This window comes from Cervus canadensis, chromosome 16 (genome assembly GCF_019320065.1).
Source record: "Cervus canadensis isolate Bull #8, Minnesota chromosome 16, ASM1932006v1, whole genome shotgun sequence".
Lineage (NCBI taxonomy): Eukaryota > Metazoa > Chordata > Mammalia > Artiodactyla > Cervidae > Cervus > Cervus canadensis.
In genome coordinates, this window is record NC_057401.1 from 23,087,167 (window position 1) to 23,105,351 (window position 18,185).

General features: G+C 40.5%; 1 protein-coding gene across 1 annotated transcript; it reads left to right on the forward strand.

The window, feature by feature from the left end:
• The first annotated feature begins 6,111 nt into the window (after positions 1 to 6,111).
• ESM1 (endothelial cell specific molecule 1) lies at positions 6,112 to 15,141 on the forward strand. The gene is made up of 3 exons (XM_043489074.1): positions 6,112 to 6,636; positions 9,650 to 9,799; positions 13,603 to 15,141. Exons 1-3 carry the CDS (start codon positions 6,336 to 6,338, stop codon positions 13,701 to 13,703), a joined length of 552 nt encoding a protein of 183 aa, XP_043345009.1. The 5' UTR covers positions 6,112 to 6,335; the 3' UTR covers positions 13,704 to 15,141.
• The last annotated feature ends 3,044 nt before the right edge of the window (positions 15,142 to 18,185 follow it).

Genomic DNA, 18,185 nt, shown 5'->3' on the forward strand with positions numbered 1-18,185 from the left:
CTGGGCATACACACTGAGGAAACCAGATCTGAAAGAGACACGTGCACCCCAATGTTCATCGCAGCACTGTTTATAATAGCCAGGACATGGAAGCAACCTAGATGCCCATCAGCAGATGAATGGATATGGAAGCTGTGGTACATATACACCATGGAATATTACTCAGCCGTTAAAAAGAATTCATTTGAATCAGTCCTAATGAGATGGATGAAACTGGAGCCCCTTATACAGAGTGAAGTAAGCCAGAAAGATAAAGAACATTACAGCATACTGACACATATATATGGAATTTAGAAAGATGGTAACGATAACCCTATATGCAAAACAGAAAAAGAGACACAGAAATACAGAACAGGACTTTGGACTCTGTGGGAGAAGGCTAAGGGTTGGGATGTTTGATGAGAACAGCATCGAAACATGTATATTATCAAGGGTGAAACAGATCACCAGCCCAGGTGGGATGCATGAGACAAGTGCTCGGGCCTGGTGCACTGGGTAGACCCAGAGGGATCGGGTAGAGAGTGCGGTGGGAGGGGGGATCGGGATGGGGAATACGTGTAAATCCATGGCTGATTCATGTCAATGTATGGCAAAAACCACTACAATATTGTAAAGTAGTTCCATGAAGAAGAGGAGAGGGAGGAGGGAGATAGAGATGAGCAGGAGGAGAAAAGGGGGGACTCAAGAGAAGAGAGAGAGATCTACGCAGTTGTCTGTTCCCAAAGTGTTCTCTGTAGCCCAGACACCCACAAAGATTCACAGAATTGGATTGGGAAGAGAAGGGGAAAGGAGGAAATAGAGGTGTTCTGAGGTAGAAAACGGAGAGTCAAAAGTGGGAGAGAGTAATCAACACACTCCTGACTAAAAATGGGAACTGAATATTGGATTCTTAAATGTCCAAAATGTATATCACATACTGAAAAACAAAGAGTAAGAATCTAGAGTAGAGGTTAGATTCTTAAAAATACAATATTAAAAACAAAAACACAAAAAATTTTAGAAATATGTATGAAGTTCAGCTTAAAAATAGGGCTTCTCTTTTTATTTTTTTGCAAGGTTATAGTGAAATGAAAATGAAAATTAAGGAGTAGTAGCGGAGTAATAGAGGACTTTAAAAGAAAATAAGAGAAAAAAAAGAAAAAAAGAACAAGAAAAAAAGTTTTTTTCCTAGTTAAAAAAATCGTAAAAATATACGAAAATGAAAGTTAAGGAGTAATGGGGGAGTAATAGGGAATTTTAAAAGAAAATAAAAGAAAAAATAAAAAAGAAAAGAAGAAAAACTTTTTTAATTAAAAAAGAAGAGGTAAAAATATATCTAGGAATTTCTCTGGAGCTGTTGCGGTCAGTGTGGGTTCGGTTCAGTTTCCGATAGCTCCTCGTTCCAGCTTACACTTCTCGATATCTATAGGCCCCTTCCGGTGTAGTCAGTGTTACCTACAGGGATTTTAATCTGTTGCACCGGTCCCTTCTGAAGCAGTTCCCTTTGTTTATTTGGCTTCTGTTTGCCAGTCTCTTCAGTGTCTAATTTCCGCCCTGGCACAGGCGGGCGGAGGTGGTCTCTTGTTCAGGTTCGCTAGTTCCCCCGCGCTGAGGGGAGGGAGGGGCACTGCTTTCCCCGTCTACGCTGCTCAGGCTCCCGGCTGCTCTATATGGAGCGTGCCCTGCGTTGCGTGCGGTTCCAGTTTTCGGGTACTCCACAAAAGCGCGGACTCGGTTGCGCCTGCGTTTTGTGCCTTCCCCGGCCTGAGCAGCTCAGGCAGCCAGGAGCTTGACGGGCACACTCTCCCTGGGTGCGGTGCGCCTTCTCCCCTCAGCAGCCCTGGCCTCAGTTTCCACCCGCGCCTGTTGGGTGCGTGCGCCTTGTGTTTAGCCGCGACCCTCCCAGCGGATGTTGACCATCCAGAATCTCAGGAAGTCTTTGGTTAGAAACTGGAGGCCTGTTTGCAGTGTGGAAGGGGATGCCATCTTTGGGGCCGAGTTTGCCCCTTTCCCCTCCCCCCTGCCTCCTGCCTCCGGCGGGGCTGGGCCGGTCCGCAGCCGGCTAGCTCTTCTCTGGACTTGCTCAGACCCTTTGCTCTGCGAAAGGCCGGCAGTGTGTTCGGGCCGGTTAATTTTCTCTCTCTCTTTTACTAACCCACAGATTAAGTTGCTGTCTCACAAAAGCTCCCTCCAATTGCCCTCAGGGCACTCAGGCCCGGTCCTTACCCTAAGCAATGCCGCCCGCTCCTCTCCGTTCCGCCCCCACTTGCTGGTGGCGGATGCGGGCGTCTGGGGTACTTTTCTGCTGGAAGTTGCTTTTAGGCACGTAATCTGTGGATTTTATTTATTTTCTCTCCCAGTTAGGTTGCCCTCCGTGATTCGAAAACTTCCCCCAGACCCGCCAGTGCGAGGGTTTCCTGGTGTTCGGAAACTTCCTCTATTAAGACTCCCTTCCCGGGACGGGTCTCCGTCCCTAGCTCCTTTGTCTCTCTTTTTATCTTTTATATTTTGCCTTACCTCCTTTCGAAGACAATGGGCTGCTTTTCTGGGCACCTGATGTCCTCAGCTAGCGATCAGAAGTTGTTTTGTGAAGTTTGCTCAGCGTTCATTTGTTCTTTCGATGAATTTGTAGGGGAGAAAGTGGTCTCCCCGTCCTATTCTTCCGCCATCTTGGCTCCTCCTCCAGTTATGTGGTTTTTATTGTGTCTCTGGCCCCTACTGCAGAAGGCCACATGCTGTCCTTTGGATCATGAGGTGGTCTGTTTGACCCATCATGGTTTGAACTTGCATTTTCAGAGCTGTGAAAGCTTATGTGATTCCTCCTAACCTCACTGACAACTGACTTACACAATAAGGTTAGAGATTTGCTGGTTGCAAATCAAAGCAAGCCTGCCAGGTGGACCTCCTAGCCTCAACATCACCAACTTTGCCTTCATCTTATTTCCCCACCCCTGCAGATTAAAGATGGCTTCTTGTTAGCTCATGCTCTGATTTCCTAAATCTTCATGGTCATAGCTAGCTTTCCTCATAAGATTGGTTGTTCTGAGTTCAGGGCTGGGAGAGACAAAAATAAAGCTAGACACAAATCCCTTAGGGACTGTGCTGGGACCAACAATTTTTGTGGGGTCTTGGAAGGAGTTGAAGGAGCCCCCAGAATGAGCTGTTAGGTAGCACTTGTTGTGTTGGTTTCGCCATCTGTGAGCTCTGTTGAGCATATTTTCTTTACTCTTCTGTGAATTGTGTTATGGTTTGCTATTATTTGTGAATTTGGTATCCTCAATTGATATATTCTCTCTGTGTTGTTATCATTTACTAAAGGTTTTACCAGTTTTGAGAAATGCAGAAGGTGTTTGGCTGTGAGCTCCTCTTCTTCCCCTCAACTCTTGGGATTTGGACATTCAAAGGCCTTTATTGTTTCTTCTTTAAATTCCTATAAAAATCAGAAGATTCTTACTTTTTTTTTTTTTTAAACTCAGTGCCAATTCTGTGATGGCTGTAGTTTTAAATTGAAGAGTAGCCATCATTTATTGAATGCATATTACTTGACTGACACTTTCCATCACTTATCAATCTTTACACTGACCCTATTAAGAAAGTATTATTATCCCATTGTGTGCCATGCAGAAATGGAGGCTTAGAGACATTAAACTAAATATACTTAGGGAGTAAGTGGCAGAGTAGAGATTTGGATCCGGCTCTGACAGAATCCAACATTTATAGCTAGACCAAACTAGTGTGCAGACTGGGTCCAGTCCAAAGACATGAAGGCACAGATGATGTTTTCTAATTTGAATGAAATACTGGCTAACATTTAAAAATTAGGGGATTACATTCAAAAGTCTGGATTCTATCTTCTCTTTAAAGAAATCAGAAGATTCGGCACAATGTGCTCATATTCCTACATGGCAGCTGTCAGGAACCCTAGGGAGTGGCTGCTCCCCTTAGAGGAGGCATGTGCTTGCAGGTGGACAAATCCTCTCCCTCGTATTACACGAGGTGCAGCCTCCTGGTGCAGCTTACCACCTCACCCACTAGGGTCACCTGTTTGGAATCTATGTGTCTTTGACTTTACAATCTTTGTTCTAGTCTCTGGAGATGGTCTGCCTTAGGGTTGGAGTCCTGTTTTTATGATTTGCTAACTGTGTCACCTTGGACAAGTTACTTAACTCCGTGAATCCTCAGCTTTCACATCTCTAAGATGGTGATAAGAATAGCACTTAGCTCTTGAGGTTTCTCTGAAAGTTAAGTGTGGTAACTTCCATAAAGAGCTTAGCATGATGTCTGATACATCATAAGCTTTCTATCAATATAATAGTTAGGTGTTATTAATAACCACTATCCTGATTAACCACTCTTCTCAGAAAATAGAGTTCAGCAAAGTTTGAACAAGAACCCTGTCTCAGGGTCAGCCTAAATTGTGAACAAGGCCATCAGACCATTGGCCATGGAAGCATGATCATGTTGTAATTGGCAATGTGAGTTTGACATTAGACCGACATGGTTCAAGTTCAACCTCTGACATTACAGGGATCTTGGACAAATTATTTAGTGTCTTTCTAACTCAGATTCCTCACTCATAAAATGGGCATGAGAATGGTACCTAATTCATAAGGTTGTGGTGAGGATCAAGTGCATTAATACGTGTAAAATGCTTCAGGACCCACGATTGAAAACAATTAATCAGTGTGCCGTTTGCCAAATCTATGTTTCCTTCTGCAAGATTAAGGTAGAATATTTGAAACTGGATTATCATGAAAAATTTGGGAAATTTGGAAGCTGAGTCACTTGCCTTCATTTCCCATGTTCTCAGTTCCCTGCACCTTCTGTCCTCTACATCCTCCTAAAGCTTCAGTTTCGAAGGCTGATCATCAAGTCGCATCCAATGAACTCAGCCTTATCTTCTACAAGGGACAAAAGCTTAAGCGATCAGCTAGCTTCATACTGTCAATTCTCAAAAGGGAGGCAGAGGCTGAGAGGAGCCCTGTGGCTTGTCTATCACTACACTGTGACAAATCAAGAGCTGTCAACCTTACTGGTATATTTACTAGATGACAGTGGGATTTTGTCTATTTTGATAGGTGGATGCAGCTTAGAGTCCAACACATAGCTGGTGCAAGAACTCTCCTCTCTCCTCTTTCACTTTGTTTTTCCTGTCCCACAAACCTTGCTTAATGAGGCCTTGATCCAGTTAATATACTAAGAGGACTGCTTTGTCTTCCCTGGAGGGATCTAAGCACTGTGACCCTCCATAGCATGTAGACCTTGTTCCCGGATGGGTTATGTTTTCCCTTCTCTGTGACTTGCCTCCCTGGACCACATTCCAATTTGCCTGCTGGCTCATTTGTTTCCTTGGGCTGGCTGCCTTGTTTGGTGGGTTTTAGTGAGAATTCTGATCAATGCCAGGAGGTGAGGGGAAGGGCTTCCAGTGGGCTCAATCATTGGACAAGCAGACTTGGTGATGGATGAGCCTTCTCCCCAGTGAGTCTTGACTCAGGAGAAGTCCAGCTGGTAAGTTTTTCCAGAATTGAGTAAACCAGAAACAGTGCCAGCAGCATCGTACCTCTTGTGGTTTTTGTATTGATCTTAAAGGAAATTCTCTGCGGCAGTTCCACATCTCACTAGAAAATACCAGCTACATCCATGATAAGCTTAGATATATGTCATAGGAGCTGTTTTAGAAAAAACATTTGAAGAGGAGTGGGAGGAAGGAAGAGAGGGTCTTTTTTAAAAAAATCCCTTTCAAAATATTTTCTTTCTCCTCAGTATTGAAAAGGCACACTATAACCCTTTCTTCTTCCAAATGATCTCATAGCTATTTATTGAAGGGAAATACCAAATGTTTATTTATTTATTTTAAAAGGAGCTTCTTCGGTTCTGATGATTCACATCGATATAATTTTCCTCCTGACTGCAGAGGCTCTGAGACAAAGCAACACCTCAACTGATGTGCCGGTGTCAGAACAATTCCTGTCCTGGAGGAGGGTGTGCAACCTTCTTTATTCCCCCTTCACAGACGTCCTTGAGCCCTTGAGACGGATGTGAGCGAGTTTTTCAGTCCTCATGCAAAACAACCATCTAAACATAACAGATGACATCAGCCCAGGCTTTTCAATTCCTGGATGGCAGCAGCGTGTTAATCCAGCCTTCATCCTGGATTTCATAAACTAAAACAAGAGAGCCTGGCAGAAGGACAGCGCTGCTGCTGGGTTGAGGAAATTGATGACGGGGAAGCATGCGGGCAACCCAGAGTATAAAACTCACACACGTGTAGGCAGACGTTCAGCTACCACTTTGGACGGTGGCTTCCCGCCAGTAGAGACCCCGCCGCGAGAAGCGGAGCCCGAGCCGCGGGAAACATGAAGCGCCTCCTGCTGCTGGTCACGCTGCTGGTACCCGCGCACCTAGCGGCCGTCTGGAGCTTCAAGTACGCGGTGGATTGCCCCGAGCGCTGTGACAGTAGGCAGTGCAGAAGCAGCCCGCGCTGTAAGAGGACAGTGCTAGACGACTGTGGCTGCTGCTGGGTGTGCGCCGCGGAGCTGGGAGACACCTGCTACCGCACAGTCTCGGGCATGGATGGCGTGAAGTGTGGCCCCGGGCTGAGGTGTCAGTTTTACAATGAGGAGGATGATTTTGGTGACGAGTTTGGTATCTGCAAAGGTAAAGAGCGACCCCTTGCTTCTTGCCTCTTGCCTAGGGCACCCTGCAGGCTTTTAGCCAGCGTGGGAAGAGAGGAGCCTTTCCTTCTAATGCAGAGGGAAAATGCAGGTGGGTTTAGGGACTAGGTTCCCCCCACAGGTGCTGTCACAGGGAGAGAGAGAAAGATAACTTTAGAGATTGCGGCTGAACCCTGCATGCCAGAAAGCTCAGAAAGAAATATAGCGTTTCACTCGTGATGTTTAACAGATTTTTTTTTTTTTTTTAAGTTGCAATGGAAAATTGTGTTGCTTCCTTTTCTGGAAGACTTTAGAAATTTGACAGATAATCTGTTATGGCTGGAGTAGGTGGTCTCTCTTCTATAGGCAGTGATTACAGAGGTCTGCCCTGGATAACCTCTTGGAGTGGTGGCTAGCCCTGGGATTTAGTAATTCTTTGATCTTAAGAGAGTCCACAGGGTTGAGGGCACCTCTCACGATCAAGTATTTCTGATGCACACTAATGCGCTTTGTGAAATAAGATGACTTAAGTCATCTAGCGAAAGAAGTCACGTTCTTGGAAGAGGATACCCTGAAGTATCAAACAAACCTAGAAAAATAACAGAGTAAAACAAGCAAAAATAGCGCCTAAAGAAAAAAACTGAAACTCTGTAAGAAAAAGACTTAAAGAAAAACGTTATTAGGTTGAAATTATAGCTAAACAGTGTAGTTCAACATTTGTAGAATTTATTTCAAACTTAGTGACTGTAGCTTAAAATATTTAGAAATGAAAAAATGAAGATTTAAAAATACTCTGTGTATGGATACCTCATGATCTCCTTAAGGATTATTATTAAGGTTCAGTTACATATGTGATAGCTCCATTCATCAGTTTTGTAGTACAAAGAAGATTTTAAAATTAAAGGGACTAAGTTTCTAAATAATTCTTAATGTGTTTAATACAATTGTAAGCTTTTATGAATAATAATCATCCAGTATTAAGCTAATCTCATGAATTCTTTTAGAAAAATGTAAGTCGATTAACTTTTAAGCCACAAAACATACTAAAGATTAGGAAATAGATGGTTGAACTTTAAGGAGAATTTTAGTTTTTTGTTTAGTTTATTTTTGTTTATAACCAATGAAAAGTAGAATACTGAGGAAACATTTTCTTCAGTGGACATTCACAGACATTGCTTTCAGCTGAGTGGGATCTGTGATTTCTGTAAATTACAGGGCTTATCAGCCAAGAAAAGAGTACTTCACATAAGGAAATTAGGGAGGAAGTGGTTAACACAATCATACTTACTATATAACAAGTATATGCCGTGTATTGCTTTTTCTCTTGGCATACAAACTCGGTATATGTGATTGTAAATGTCCAATTACATATGGGTAAAGAAACAGGCTGTAAGGCATCTGGAGTCTTTCACACTCCAATATTCACTGAATGATCGAGGTAGCTGTTAATAAGATATATTTTAAAAAGCTGTTTAGGATGACTCTTAGACATCCTTCAGATTGCAAATGGGTCTGGTTACGAACATTTTTCTTTCTGCTGGAAATAGTGAAGCTGTGTGAACCTCGACAGCTACATAGAGATGTTGTATTTTGCTATAGGCGAAATTTTGTCCTTCAGCTTTTTTTTTTTTTTTTTTACAGAACACCTCTGTGAAATCTGTATACTATAGCTGCATATCTGGATGTTTTCTAAATATTCAGATATTTTGCACTGCCTTGCCCAGATAGCAATATTTATTGAACACCTACTATCTGCCCAGCACTATTCAGTATATTGGGGGATACAGTAGGAGCGTAACTGAGAATTTGGCTAAAGTTTTAGTTTTCAATATCACTGGAGACACAGTCATATCCTAATCCTGTGTGTTTTTCTACCAGAGGCTTTTTCAGTGTCTCTTCTAAGGACTTCTTTTTTCCTAGCGAGAGACTAGTGTTTAAAACCAGGTGCTTCTCTAATCTGAAGGATGCGGAGTACAGCAGTCTTAAATCTCTTTAAAAATGTATTTCATTAATAGCTATCTTGATTATTCTGTGGACAATACTAGATTGCCAAAGACTTAGATGCCTCACAATTTGTTTCTTCACCCATGTGTGAATGTACATTTACAAGGACATTCTTATGCCAGGAGAATAAATATTCTGCATCTATTCTGCTTGGCTGTTCAGGGCTGGCTATTCTATTGAGATGCTGTTCACATCATAAAAAAACATGCATTTTTAATAATGAATTTGTTCTCTTTTTCTCAATATAGTATGTTTTAGTCTAAGTATGGGAACATCAAAGCTCTAAAAGCTTCCAGATTTGGGTAGGTATATAAATATATTCTCAGCTTTCTTCTCATTTAGCATATTGTATTTTAGCTCTGCAGAGGACTTTATTAGTGAATCTTCTTAACATCTGGAGGAGTTGAGTATGTTTGTACTGTTGTTTTGATAGATAAGGAAGTTGATAAGAGTTGGAGCAGATTGAGGATTGGTCACTTGATGAAGAGCTGAGATGACAGCCCTCTTAGCCCCTGGTTAGTTTAAGCCCTTTCCTAGACATTTAGAACAGTAAATTGCCTGTGACTACAGGGCATTCAAAGACAGCATTATATCTTTTAAACTCTGTGAGGGGCTGATACACATGTTTTTTCAATTGCCCACTTCACTGAGCTGGCACAGAGGTAGCCCAGTGAGATCCTGCCTTTTGCTTTCTAAGCAGACAGTAGACAGAATTAAAACCAGTTCAGAGATACTGGTTATGTGCATCTGTCTTCAGCTAAACTTCACAGCAAGGCACTACAACTAAGGCACCCATTATCTGGTCTTAGTATGTGGTTTCACATTTGTGACTTTAAGCGTGGGATTCACATTTCATATTTTCAAAGCTTGGGGTTTTTTAATAATTGGGCTTTATCTGATAGTCGAGATTCATGAGGTTTGTTCAATTACTGAGGCTGTGCACACAGGGACTGTGAAGTTAGAAGCTTCTGTACATCAAGAGCGCCCTCTCTCAACCTTCCCTTTGTCCTCAGACTGCCCCTTTGGCACCTTCGGGATGGAATGCAAACAGACTTGCAGCTGTCAGTCTGGCATATGCGACAGGGTGACCGGCAAATGTCTGAAGTTTCCCTTCCAGTATTCAACAGCCAAGGCTACCAACCAGAGATTTGTAACACACACAGGTAAGAACTGATTCCCAGGTAAACATTGAAACCATAGTCTCATTTTCAGTTTGAGTAAGAAAAATTATGAATGAGTAGAACAAGATGTTGGTTTAAATGATTTTGTTTCTTTTATTCTACTTATGGGAAAGGTAGGTGCTTGTTGAAATTTGTTGCAATGTTACAAAGAGACTTCATTAATAATTTTTAGATTATACAATTTTTCACAAAGTTTACCCAGTGTACACGGGGGATAAATATGATTGATTACCCAAAAAGGTAATAAAAATAACCAAGATATACAAAGCTCTTAAAATTCTTTGGTGATCTGTTTTATATATGTACTAGACAAAGCTACTTCCCTCCCAACTCAACAGTGAAAGAATATTCTGAGGAATTTATTGGATAAGGCTTAAGAGCCAACATAGAAAATATAAAACATTTCTTTTTAAAAACCAAGTGGAAGTATTTAAGTGGAATAATTCCAAGCATGTCTTTTTGTGGATTTTGGAGAGAATAAGAGATAGTATCTATGATTAAAATTTGGGAATCATCTCTAAACCTTTGAATGAAAATGTAATAATACTCACATGCTGATTGTTAATGCTTATGTATTTCTTACACAAGTTGTTAGAATGTAAGAAATACAGCTTGTAAGATGATGTTAAGCGTATAGTTGGTTATCTTGTTGAATAAATGGTTAAATTGGAAGTAGCTCATTTAAAACAATAGGTAGCCACAGCAACTACCAGTATCCACAAACTATATACTTTCCCCCCTTAGATATAGTTGACAATCCAGACTTACTTCAGCTCTTGTTTCTGGTTCTTCACACTTCAAATTAATTAAAATTTGAAATATTTGACAAATGTGTTTATTCCTCAGCTTTACCTCCTTCTTATACATGGGTTCAGTTAAGAACCTCAAAATAAATGGGAAATATTGTATTTTTAAGTGAATTATTAAGTGTGGCTTTGGCCTTAAACATTAAAGTGAAATCTTTTTAAAAACAAAACCTTATTGCATGAATATCTTTGTGAATGCTTGATCTGGAAATTAAGATCAGTATTAACATTTTAAATACTTATGACTTGTCCCTATAGTCTTTGACAAACAATATAGAATAAAATTGAATTTTAAGTCCTGAACAATTTTTTATTGAGGTGAAATTCACCTAACATAAAATTAACCATTTTTAAGTGAAAGATTCAGGGCATTTAGTACATTCACAGCATTAGGAAGTCACAGCTTCTATCTAGTTCTTGGGCAATTTTCTCAGCTCGAAATAAAACCAGTACCCATCAAGTAGTGACCCCCACTCTTCAGCCCCTAGCAACCTCCAATCTACTTTCTGAAATTTTTTGAATGGTTCAGTTGTCAGGTTCCTCAGGTGGCTTCCCAGGTGAAGGACCTGCCTGCCAATACAGGAGACTTAAGAGACAGGGGTTCAGTCCCTGCATAGGGAAGATCCCCTGGAGGAGGAAATGGCAGCCCACTCCAGTAGTCTTGCTGGCAAATCTCATGGACAGAGGAGCCTGGTGGGCTATGGTCCATAGGGTTGCAAAGAGTCAGACATGACTGAAGCGACATAGCACGCACACACAGGTTTGAAACTTATTGTTTCAGCACTGCTAGTTGCCTCAAATACTTGAAACTTCTTTTGTCTTATTTTGCTTCCTTAAAACCACAGGTTACAAAGAACACTGAAGGATCAACTTTATTAATAGAATCCCTCTTCTCTCGTTAACATTGCTCCTGACCTTTCTCACCAAGAGAGAATTGAATCTGGTGAATCTTTGTCAGTCTTTGGGGTGTATGTCTGGGTGGCGTGCTCTGGAACTCCTCTGGAATGTCCTCAGTGATGGGACTCTTTTCTTCCCTCCATGCTTTCTGCTGCACACACAGGAGCACATCTTCTGCTTCTCTGGACCAGTGTGCTGTCTCTTTCCTTCGGGCCTATCACTTTCTCTCATTCGCTCGCAGATTCTGCAAAATTCCTAACCAATGTATAGTTGCCTTGGAAAAAGATACTCTGGACCCTTGAGCAACATGGATTTGAACTGTTTGGGTCCACTTATACACCCATTTTATCCCCAATAGATATAGTACCTATATTTTCACTTTACAGATCTTTAAATTAACTAAGTGTGGGGGAAGGGATTTGTTTTCAATTAGAGATCACAGTCCACAGAGTCAAAAGAACTAGGGTTGGAGTCCTGATTTTATCCAAACTCTTTCAGCTTTCTTCCCTTGGGTGAGTCATTTACTAGTTACTTTGTTTGGGGGGCAGACATAGTGGTAGGCAGATTTTCCACTGCTCAGGGGTCAGCACCTCTAATACCAGCATTGTTCAAGGGTCAACTGTATTTTGCTAGATGAAAATTACATTAAGGGTTACATAAAAAATATTTCTGTACTCAATTAGATATCAAGATTCTTATTAGAAATTTATGGAAAATGCGTTTTCTGACCTAAGGTGTTTCCTTTGATAAAGGAGCAACTAAAGATGACTATTAGGGTCCTCCTCTTAAATCTTCCTGGTGGCTCAGCTTGGAAAGAATCCCCCTTGCAATGTGGGAGACCTGGGTTCAATCCCTGGGCTGGGAAGATCCCCTGGAGAAGGGAGCAGCTACCCACTCCAGTATTCTGGCCTGGAGAATTCCATGGACTGTACAGTCCATGGGGTCTCAAAGAGTTGGACACGACTGAATGACTTTCATTTTCGTAAACCTTAGATTGAGGAAGGAGTGCAGAATATCCTAAAAAGCTCGTGGTAAGGATGCTGGAGCCCTTCTGTTCAGTTGTGCATCTCCACGTGGGACTTCATGGGCTTTAAGTGCTACTGTTTTCAGGATGGGGCTTGGTTGGGGCCTCAGTCCTTGCCATGAGTTTCACATCATCTCTGCCCAAGTCTGTTTGGGCCCAGTCTTTGTAAATGGCGCCAAGGTTCCTCAGCACAGGGACTTCGGAGGAGCCTTTCATACCTTGATTGAATGCAGTGGTCTTTTCTAACTTTCTACCTGTTGGTCACAGCAACCTTGGCAAGTGGGCTTCCTGGTTTCTCGTCTTCATTTGTTGTCATTGCTGTTTTTGTTGTTTAGTAATTAATTCTCTGACTTTCCAAGACTGGATATTCACAAGCATTTTTTTTTTTTTTTTGTGGGGGATAATGGTTGAGTTTCATGAATTTACATGCATTTATCTACTGGACCATCTTAACCTCCTAATAGCATTCAATTCCAGAATGTACACTGCAGAAGCAAACATACTTCACTAGTCTTAGAAGCAGAAAATCTCATTAAAAAATTCTAAATATTAGAAACTTGTTAGGTAGAGCAAGGACTATTTGTATAAACATTTATAAAAGGCCCTTTGGTGTGCTTTCTGCATTCTAGAGCCACATCAGTAAGCTAATTCCTCTTCCATATCAGATAGTAAAGAATCTTGCTTAGAGATCTATACTTACACCGTTCATTCATTTGGTAAGTATTAAGTGCCTACCATGTTCCAAGCACTGTTGCAACAGTGAACAAAACAAAGTCCCTGCCATCATAGAGCTGATATTCTAGTGGTACAGTGAGACAATACCAGGGGAAAAAAAAGACAAATAAATGTAGAGAATAATGTCAGTTGATGATGGGTGAACGAAGATGTTTAATTCAAGGAAATGCTAATTGGTAGAGGGCCGGTGAACATGGAATAGACTTTTCAAGTCTATTATAGATTTCATTGTAAATGTGTTATCATACAAAAATAATACAAAATTGTACTTAATCTTGGAGTTATAGATGTTTGGACATGATTTATATTCCTTCTAATTTCAGAGCATGACGTGGCATCTGGAGATGGCAATGCTGTGAGAGAAGAACTTGTGAAGGAAAAGGACACCCTATCTCCTGTAACGAAGTGGTTAAACCCACGCTGATCCTGGGTGGGGTTTCTGAGAGAAGACCCTGTTTTAACAATCATTCAACACACAGCCAACATTTTAGGAATTCTCTGTATTATAGCATATGGACATATGATTTTTGGAGACCAAGTGCGATTTAGGGTGGGTCCAGGAAAAAAAAGTAGGCTACTAACAATCCATAAAATGCATATGACTGAACTCTTTTAGATATTTGTTAAACATTTGAATGCATATAGATTTGTTAAATATGTGTTTTTAGTTGTAGTGAAGAACTAAAGATGCGATTTGGATAACCTTAACTTGGAGGGAAATCAGCCAAAGAGAAGGCTAGCCAAAGCTGAAGACCACCGACAGTATATGGCTCTTTGACTCGATGTACATTATTGTCCAGATATGGGCTGGAGAGAATTAAGAGCAAGCGAAGGTGGGGGTGGCGGCTGGGAGAGAATGATATTTAGGTCTTCCTTTGGTAGCTTCAGTAGAATTTACTTGTGGTTTTTTTTTTTTTTTCCCACTTTGGAAAAAGTCAAAACAAAACAATCCCTGAAGGAAGTGGGACGTTTGAAGCTTGTGGGAGTTTGAACAGCAGCCTTGAACTGAAGCAGGTTTCAAAGGATGGCTAATGTAGTTCCCAGTTTATCGCGTCTGAAGGATGGTTCTGGGGGGTACAGGGCAAACACATATTTGCAGAAATGGTTTTAAAGAATGCCACCTCAGATTGAGAGTAAGGAAGTATTTTGCCCATTTAGGAGAAGTGTGAAGGTAAATATTTATATATTTTTGTAAACACTTATTAGTATAAGTCATCCTCCATACCCATATTTATCACTGTCTTGAGAAAATAAGCATAATGTCATCGTTTAAAATGGTTAGAATAAAAGTATAATTCTCTAAGCTTTTCAAACATCCAAGGCATGGTAAATTTATTATCAATAATTATAGTAATATTAACAGTAAGTATAAGAGAAACCTAGAAAAATTTAGTCACCATGGATTAAATGTCAAAACACATGAGGGAATTTATTTAAAAGTAAGTGCAATGATTTAGGTGAGCTTTAAATTTGAAGCAGAAAATGCTTTTTATTAAGTTTGGAAAAGAGTCAATTTTAGCAGGAAATGTCAACTTTAAAATATAGTTCATTTTAATGTATTTTTTCTTTAAACTTGGTTGATAAGTGGAATTGTGAGTACCCTTGGAAGGATCTTCGCACAAACAGGACTGTTGTACTAGATTTTGTTAGGAAATATTTGCAGAAGTATTTTATTTGGAGTGAAGAATTATTTAAGATTATTTCAATATTTGCCTGTACTTTATTCTTGAAGTTTGCCTACAGAGTTGTGAATGTGTGTGTGGGAGGGTCTTTTAATGTAAACTGAATAAGCTGTTTGGATTTCTTTTAAAAAGACAAGTTTACGATTGATCAATAAAAAAAAAAACAAACCAAGACAGTCACTCCTGAGTCCATTCATGACTTCATTGATCACTAAAATATTTAAACGACTCATTCAATGAATAATAACTCATTAATGCACATTAAAGGACAGGCTTCTCATGTAAATTTTCTCCTACAGATAAGCATCTTCTGTCAAAAATTTTTCCTTTGCCTTTTTACAGCTTCCTTAAAAAGTTGGTCCTTGTATATTAACACATTTCACAGAGGCAAAACAAAAGACAAACAAGAAAAGACTTCTATTGGTGTTTGACAGTGGTTACAAACAGTTCAGTTAGGCAAAGACAAACATATCAGTGCCTATAAAAGAGTAGAGTAACATTCAGCTTTGAAGCTTGAGAATATAAAAATCAAGAATAGTATTCAACCCAACATTGTATAAATCAGCTACACTTCAATAAAATTAAAAAAGAATAGTGTAAGTTCACTCAGTCTTATATGAAAATTACAGAAACCTTTTAAGTGAATTGATACAGTGCTGAAAAAATTATGTTTGCATTAGGAAAAATATTGAGTTTGCATAAATTCTTTTTTTTAAAGAGGGGAGAAACTGGATGTGAATGAGATAATGCTACATTAATATAAGGTATAAATGTTATTATTAAGCAAAGCAGAAAGCATCAAAAATCTTTACTTTCACCAGTGTGCAGTGACGTTTCAGAATATGCTTTCAAGGGGTAGGGTTACTTAAAGATCTGCCATCTTGAACTGAAGGCCAGGACACAATGCAGTTGCCCCTTTGGGATAGTGAATGGTGGAATACGAGCTAGACTAGGGCAGGGCTTGCCTCTGCTCCTGACTCTGCAGCAACCATGTATGTGACCACAGACAAACAAAGGTGGGTTGATCTAGTCTTAGTTGCAGGCATGTTTTCTAGCTACCCAGATTCATGCTACTTTTGCTTTCTTCGTTCCAAACACTAGTACCTATCTATCTTAAATTGCTCTGTCATCTTCTGACTCTCTTCTTCATAGCAGTGGTCTCCTAAATCTTTGGATTTTGCATATTTTTATTGCAGTTTTTGAGCATGCAATTTTATATACACATAGCATGGTATTAGTACATTATGTTCATTATAAAATGTATACTCAAACTAAAAATTTTTTAAAGGATAAGAGATACATAGAAATAGAAATTCTGAGAGTTTCTTCCTCCACCCCAATAGGCTATCCTGGGAGTCACCCGAGAAGCAAAAGAAAATGCCATGGCTCAGTGATCTCTATTGAGGCCCAACCTCATTTGATTTTGAAGAGAAACCAAGTTGGCACACATTCCACATGATTAATATTTCTAGGATGAGTGGATGAATGGATGAATGAAAGGGTGGTTGGGTAGACAGGTGGGTGGAAGGATAAATGGGAAGAGAGAGAAGGATGAGTAGATGGATGAATTGGAGGAATGAATGAAGCAGGTGATAGGCCTTCTGCCTCCAGCAGAGCCACAGCTACTGAGGGAATAGATGGCTTCTCATTTCCTTTCATCTCCCAGCTCCTCTGTTTCCTTGATGGGCAAAATCCCAATGCCTATTGGGATTGAAAAAAACAGGGGTGTATGTTAGAGTCAGTGAGTATGACAAATAGGTTGCCCAGGGCAACAGAGACAGGGAGTTTGTCTCCCCCAGGCACAGGGAACATCACTTGGTAGCCAGACCGGAGTGTTATTTTCTTTGAGAGGCAATTTGGGAAGACTATTGCTTCCAGCCTATACATCATCCCTTCCGTATATCCTGAGCTTCCTAGAAGAGAAGAATCCATAGATGTAATTCAACATCACGCAGATATTTAGAGGGTCAATTGATTATTTCTGATTATTCATCAGTGAACATCAGTCATTAAACTAAGGCTAGGGTTCAAAGTGTATATGTTACAGAGCAGTGGTTCTCAAAATTGAATGTGAATCAGAATGGAGACACAGACATAGAGAACAGACTTGTGGACACAGTGGGGGATGTGAAAAATAGGTAGCCAGTGGGAATTTGCTGATGACTCAGGGAGCTCGGACTGGTGCTCTGTGACCACCTAGAGGGCTGGGATGGGGTGGAAAGCGGGAGGGAGGTTCAAGAGGGAGGAGACATTTTATACCTACGGCTGATTCATGTTGACATATGGCAGAAACCAACACAATATTGTAAAGTAATTATCCTCCAATTAAAAATAAATTTAAAAAATTTAATGTGCATCAGAATCCTTCAGTTAGTCAGTGCAGTTGCTCAGTTGGGTCTGACTCTTGTGACCCCATGGAATGCAGCACACCAGGCTTCCCTGTCCATCAGCAACTCCTGGAGCTTGCTCAAACTCATGTCCATCGAGTTGGTGATGCCATCCAACCATCTCATGCTCTGTTATCCCCTTTTCCTCCCTCCCTCAATCTTTCCCAGCATCAGGGTCTTTTCCAATAAGTCAGTTCTTTGCATCAGGTGGCCAAAGTATTGGAGCTTCAGTTTCAGCATCAGTCCTTTCAATGAATATTCAGGGTTGATTTCCTTTAGGATTGACCAGTTTGATCTCCTTGCAGTTCAAGGGACTCTCAAGAGTTTTCTCAAATACCACAGTTCAAAAGCATCAATTCTTCAACACTCAACTTTCTTTATGGTCCAACTCTCACATGCATACATGACTACTGGAAAAACTGTAGCTTTGACTAGATGAACCTTTGCTGGCAAAGTAATGTCTCTGCTTCTCAATATGCAGTCTAGGTTTGTTAAAGCTTTTCTTCCAAGGAGCAAGCATCTTTTAATTTCATGGCTGCAATCACCATCTGTGGTGAATTTAGAGCCTAAGAAAATAAAGTCTGTCACTGTTTCCATTGTTTCCCTATCTATTTGCCATGAAGTGATGGGACCGGATGCCATGAGCTTTGTTTTATGAATGTTGAGTTTTAAGCTAGCTTTTCCACTCTCCTCTTTCACATTCATCAAAAAGCTCTTTAGTTCCTCTTTTCTTTCTGTCATAAAGGTGGTTTCACCTGCATATCTGATATTCTGCATATCAGAATCCTTTGTAAAGCACAAATTACTGATTTGGTATTGTCTGAGGTGATGCCCAAG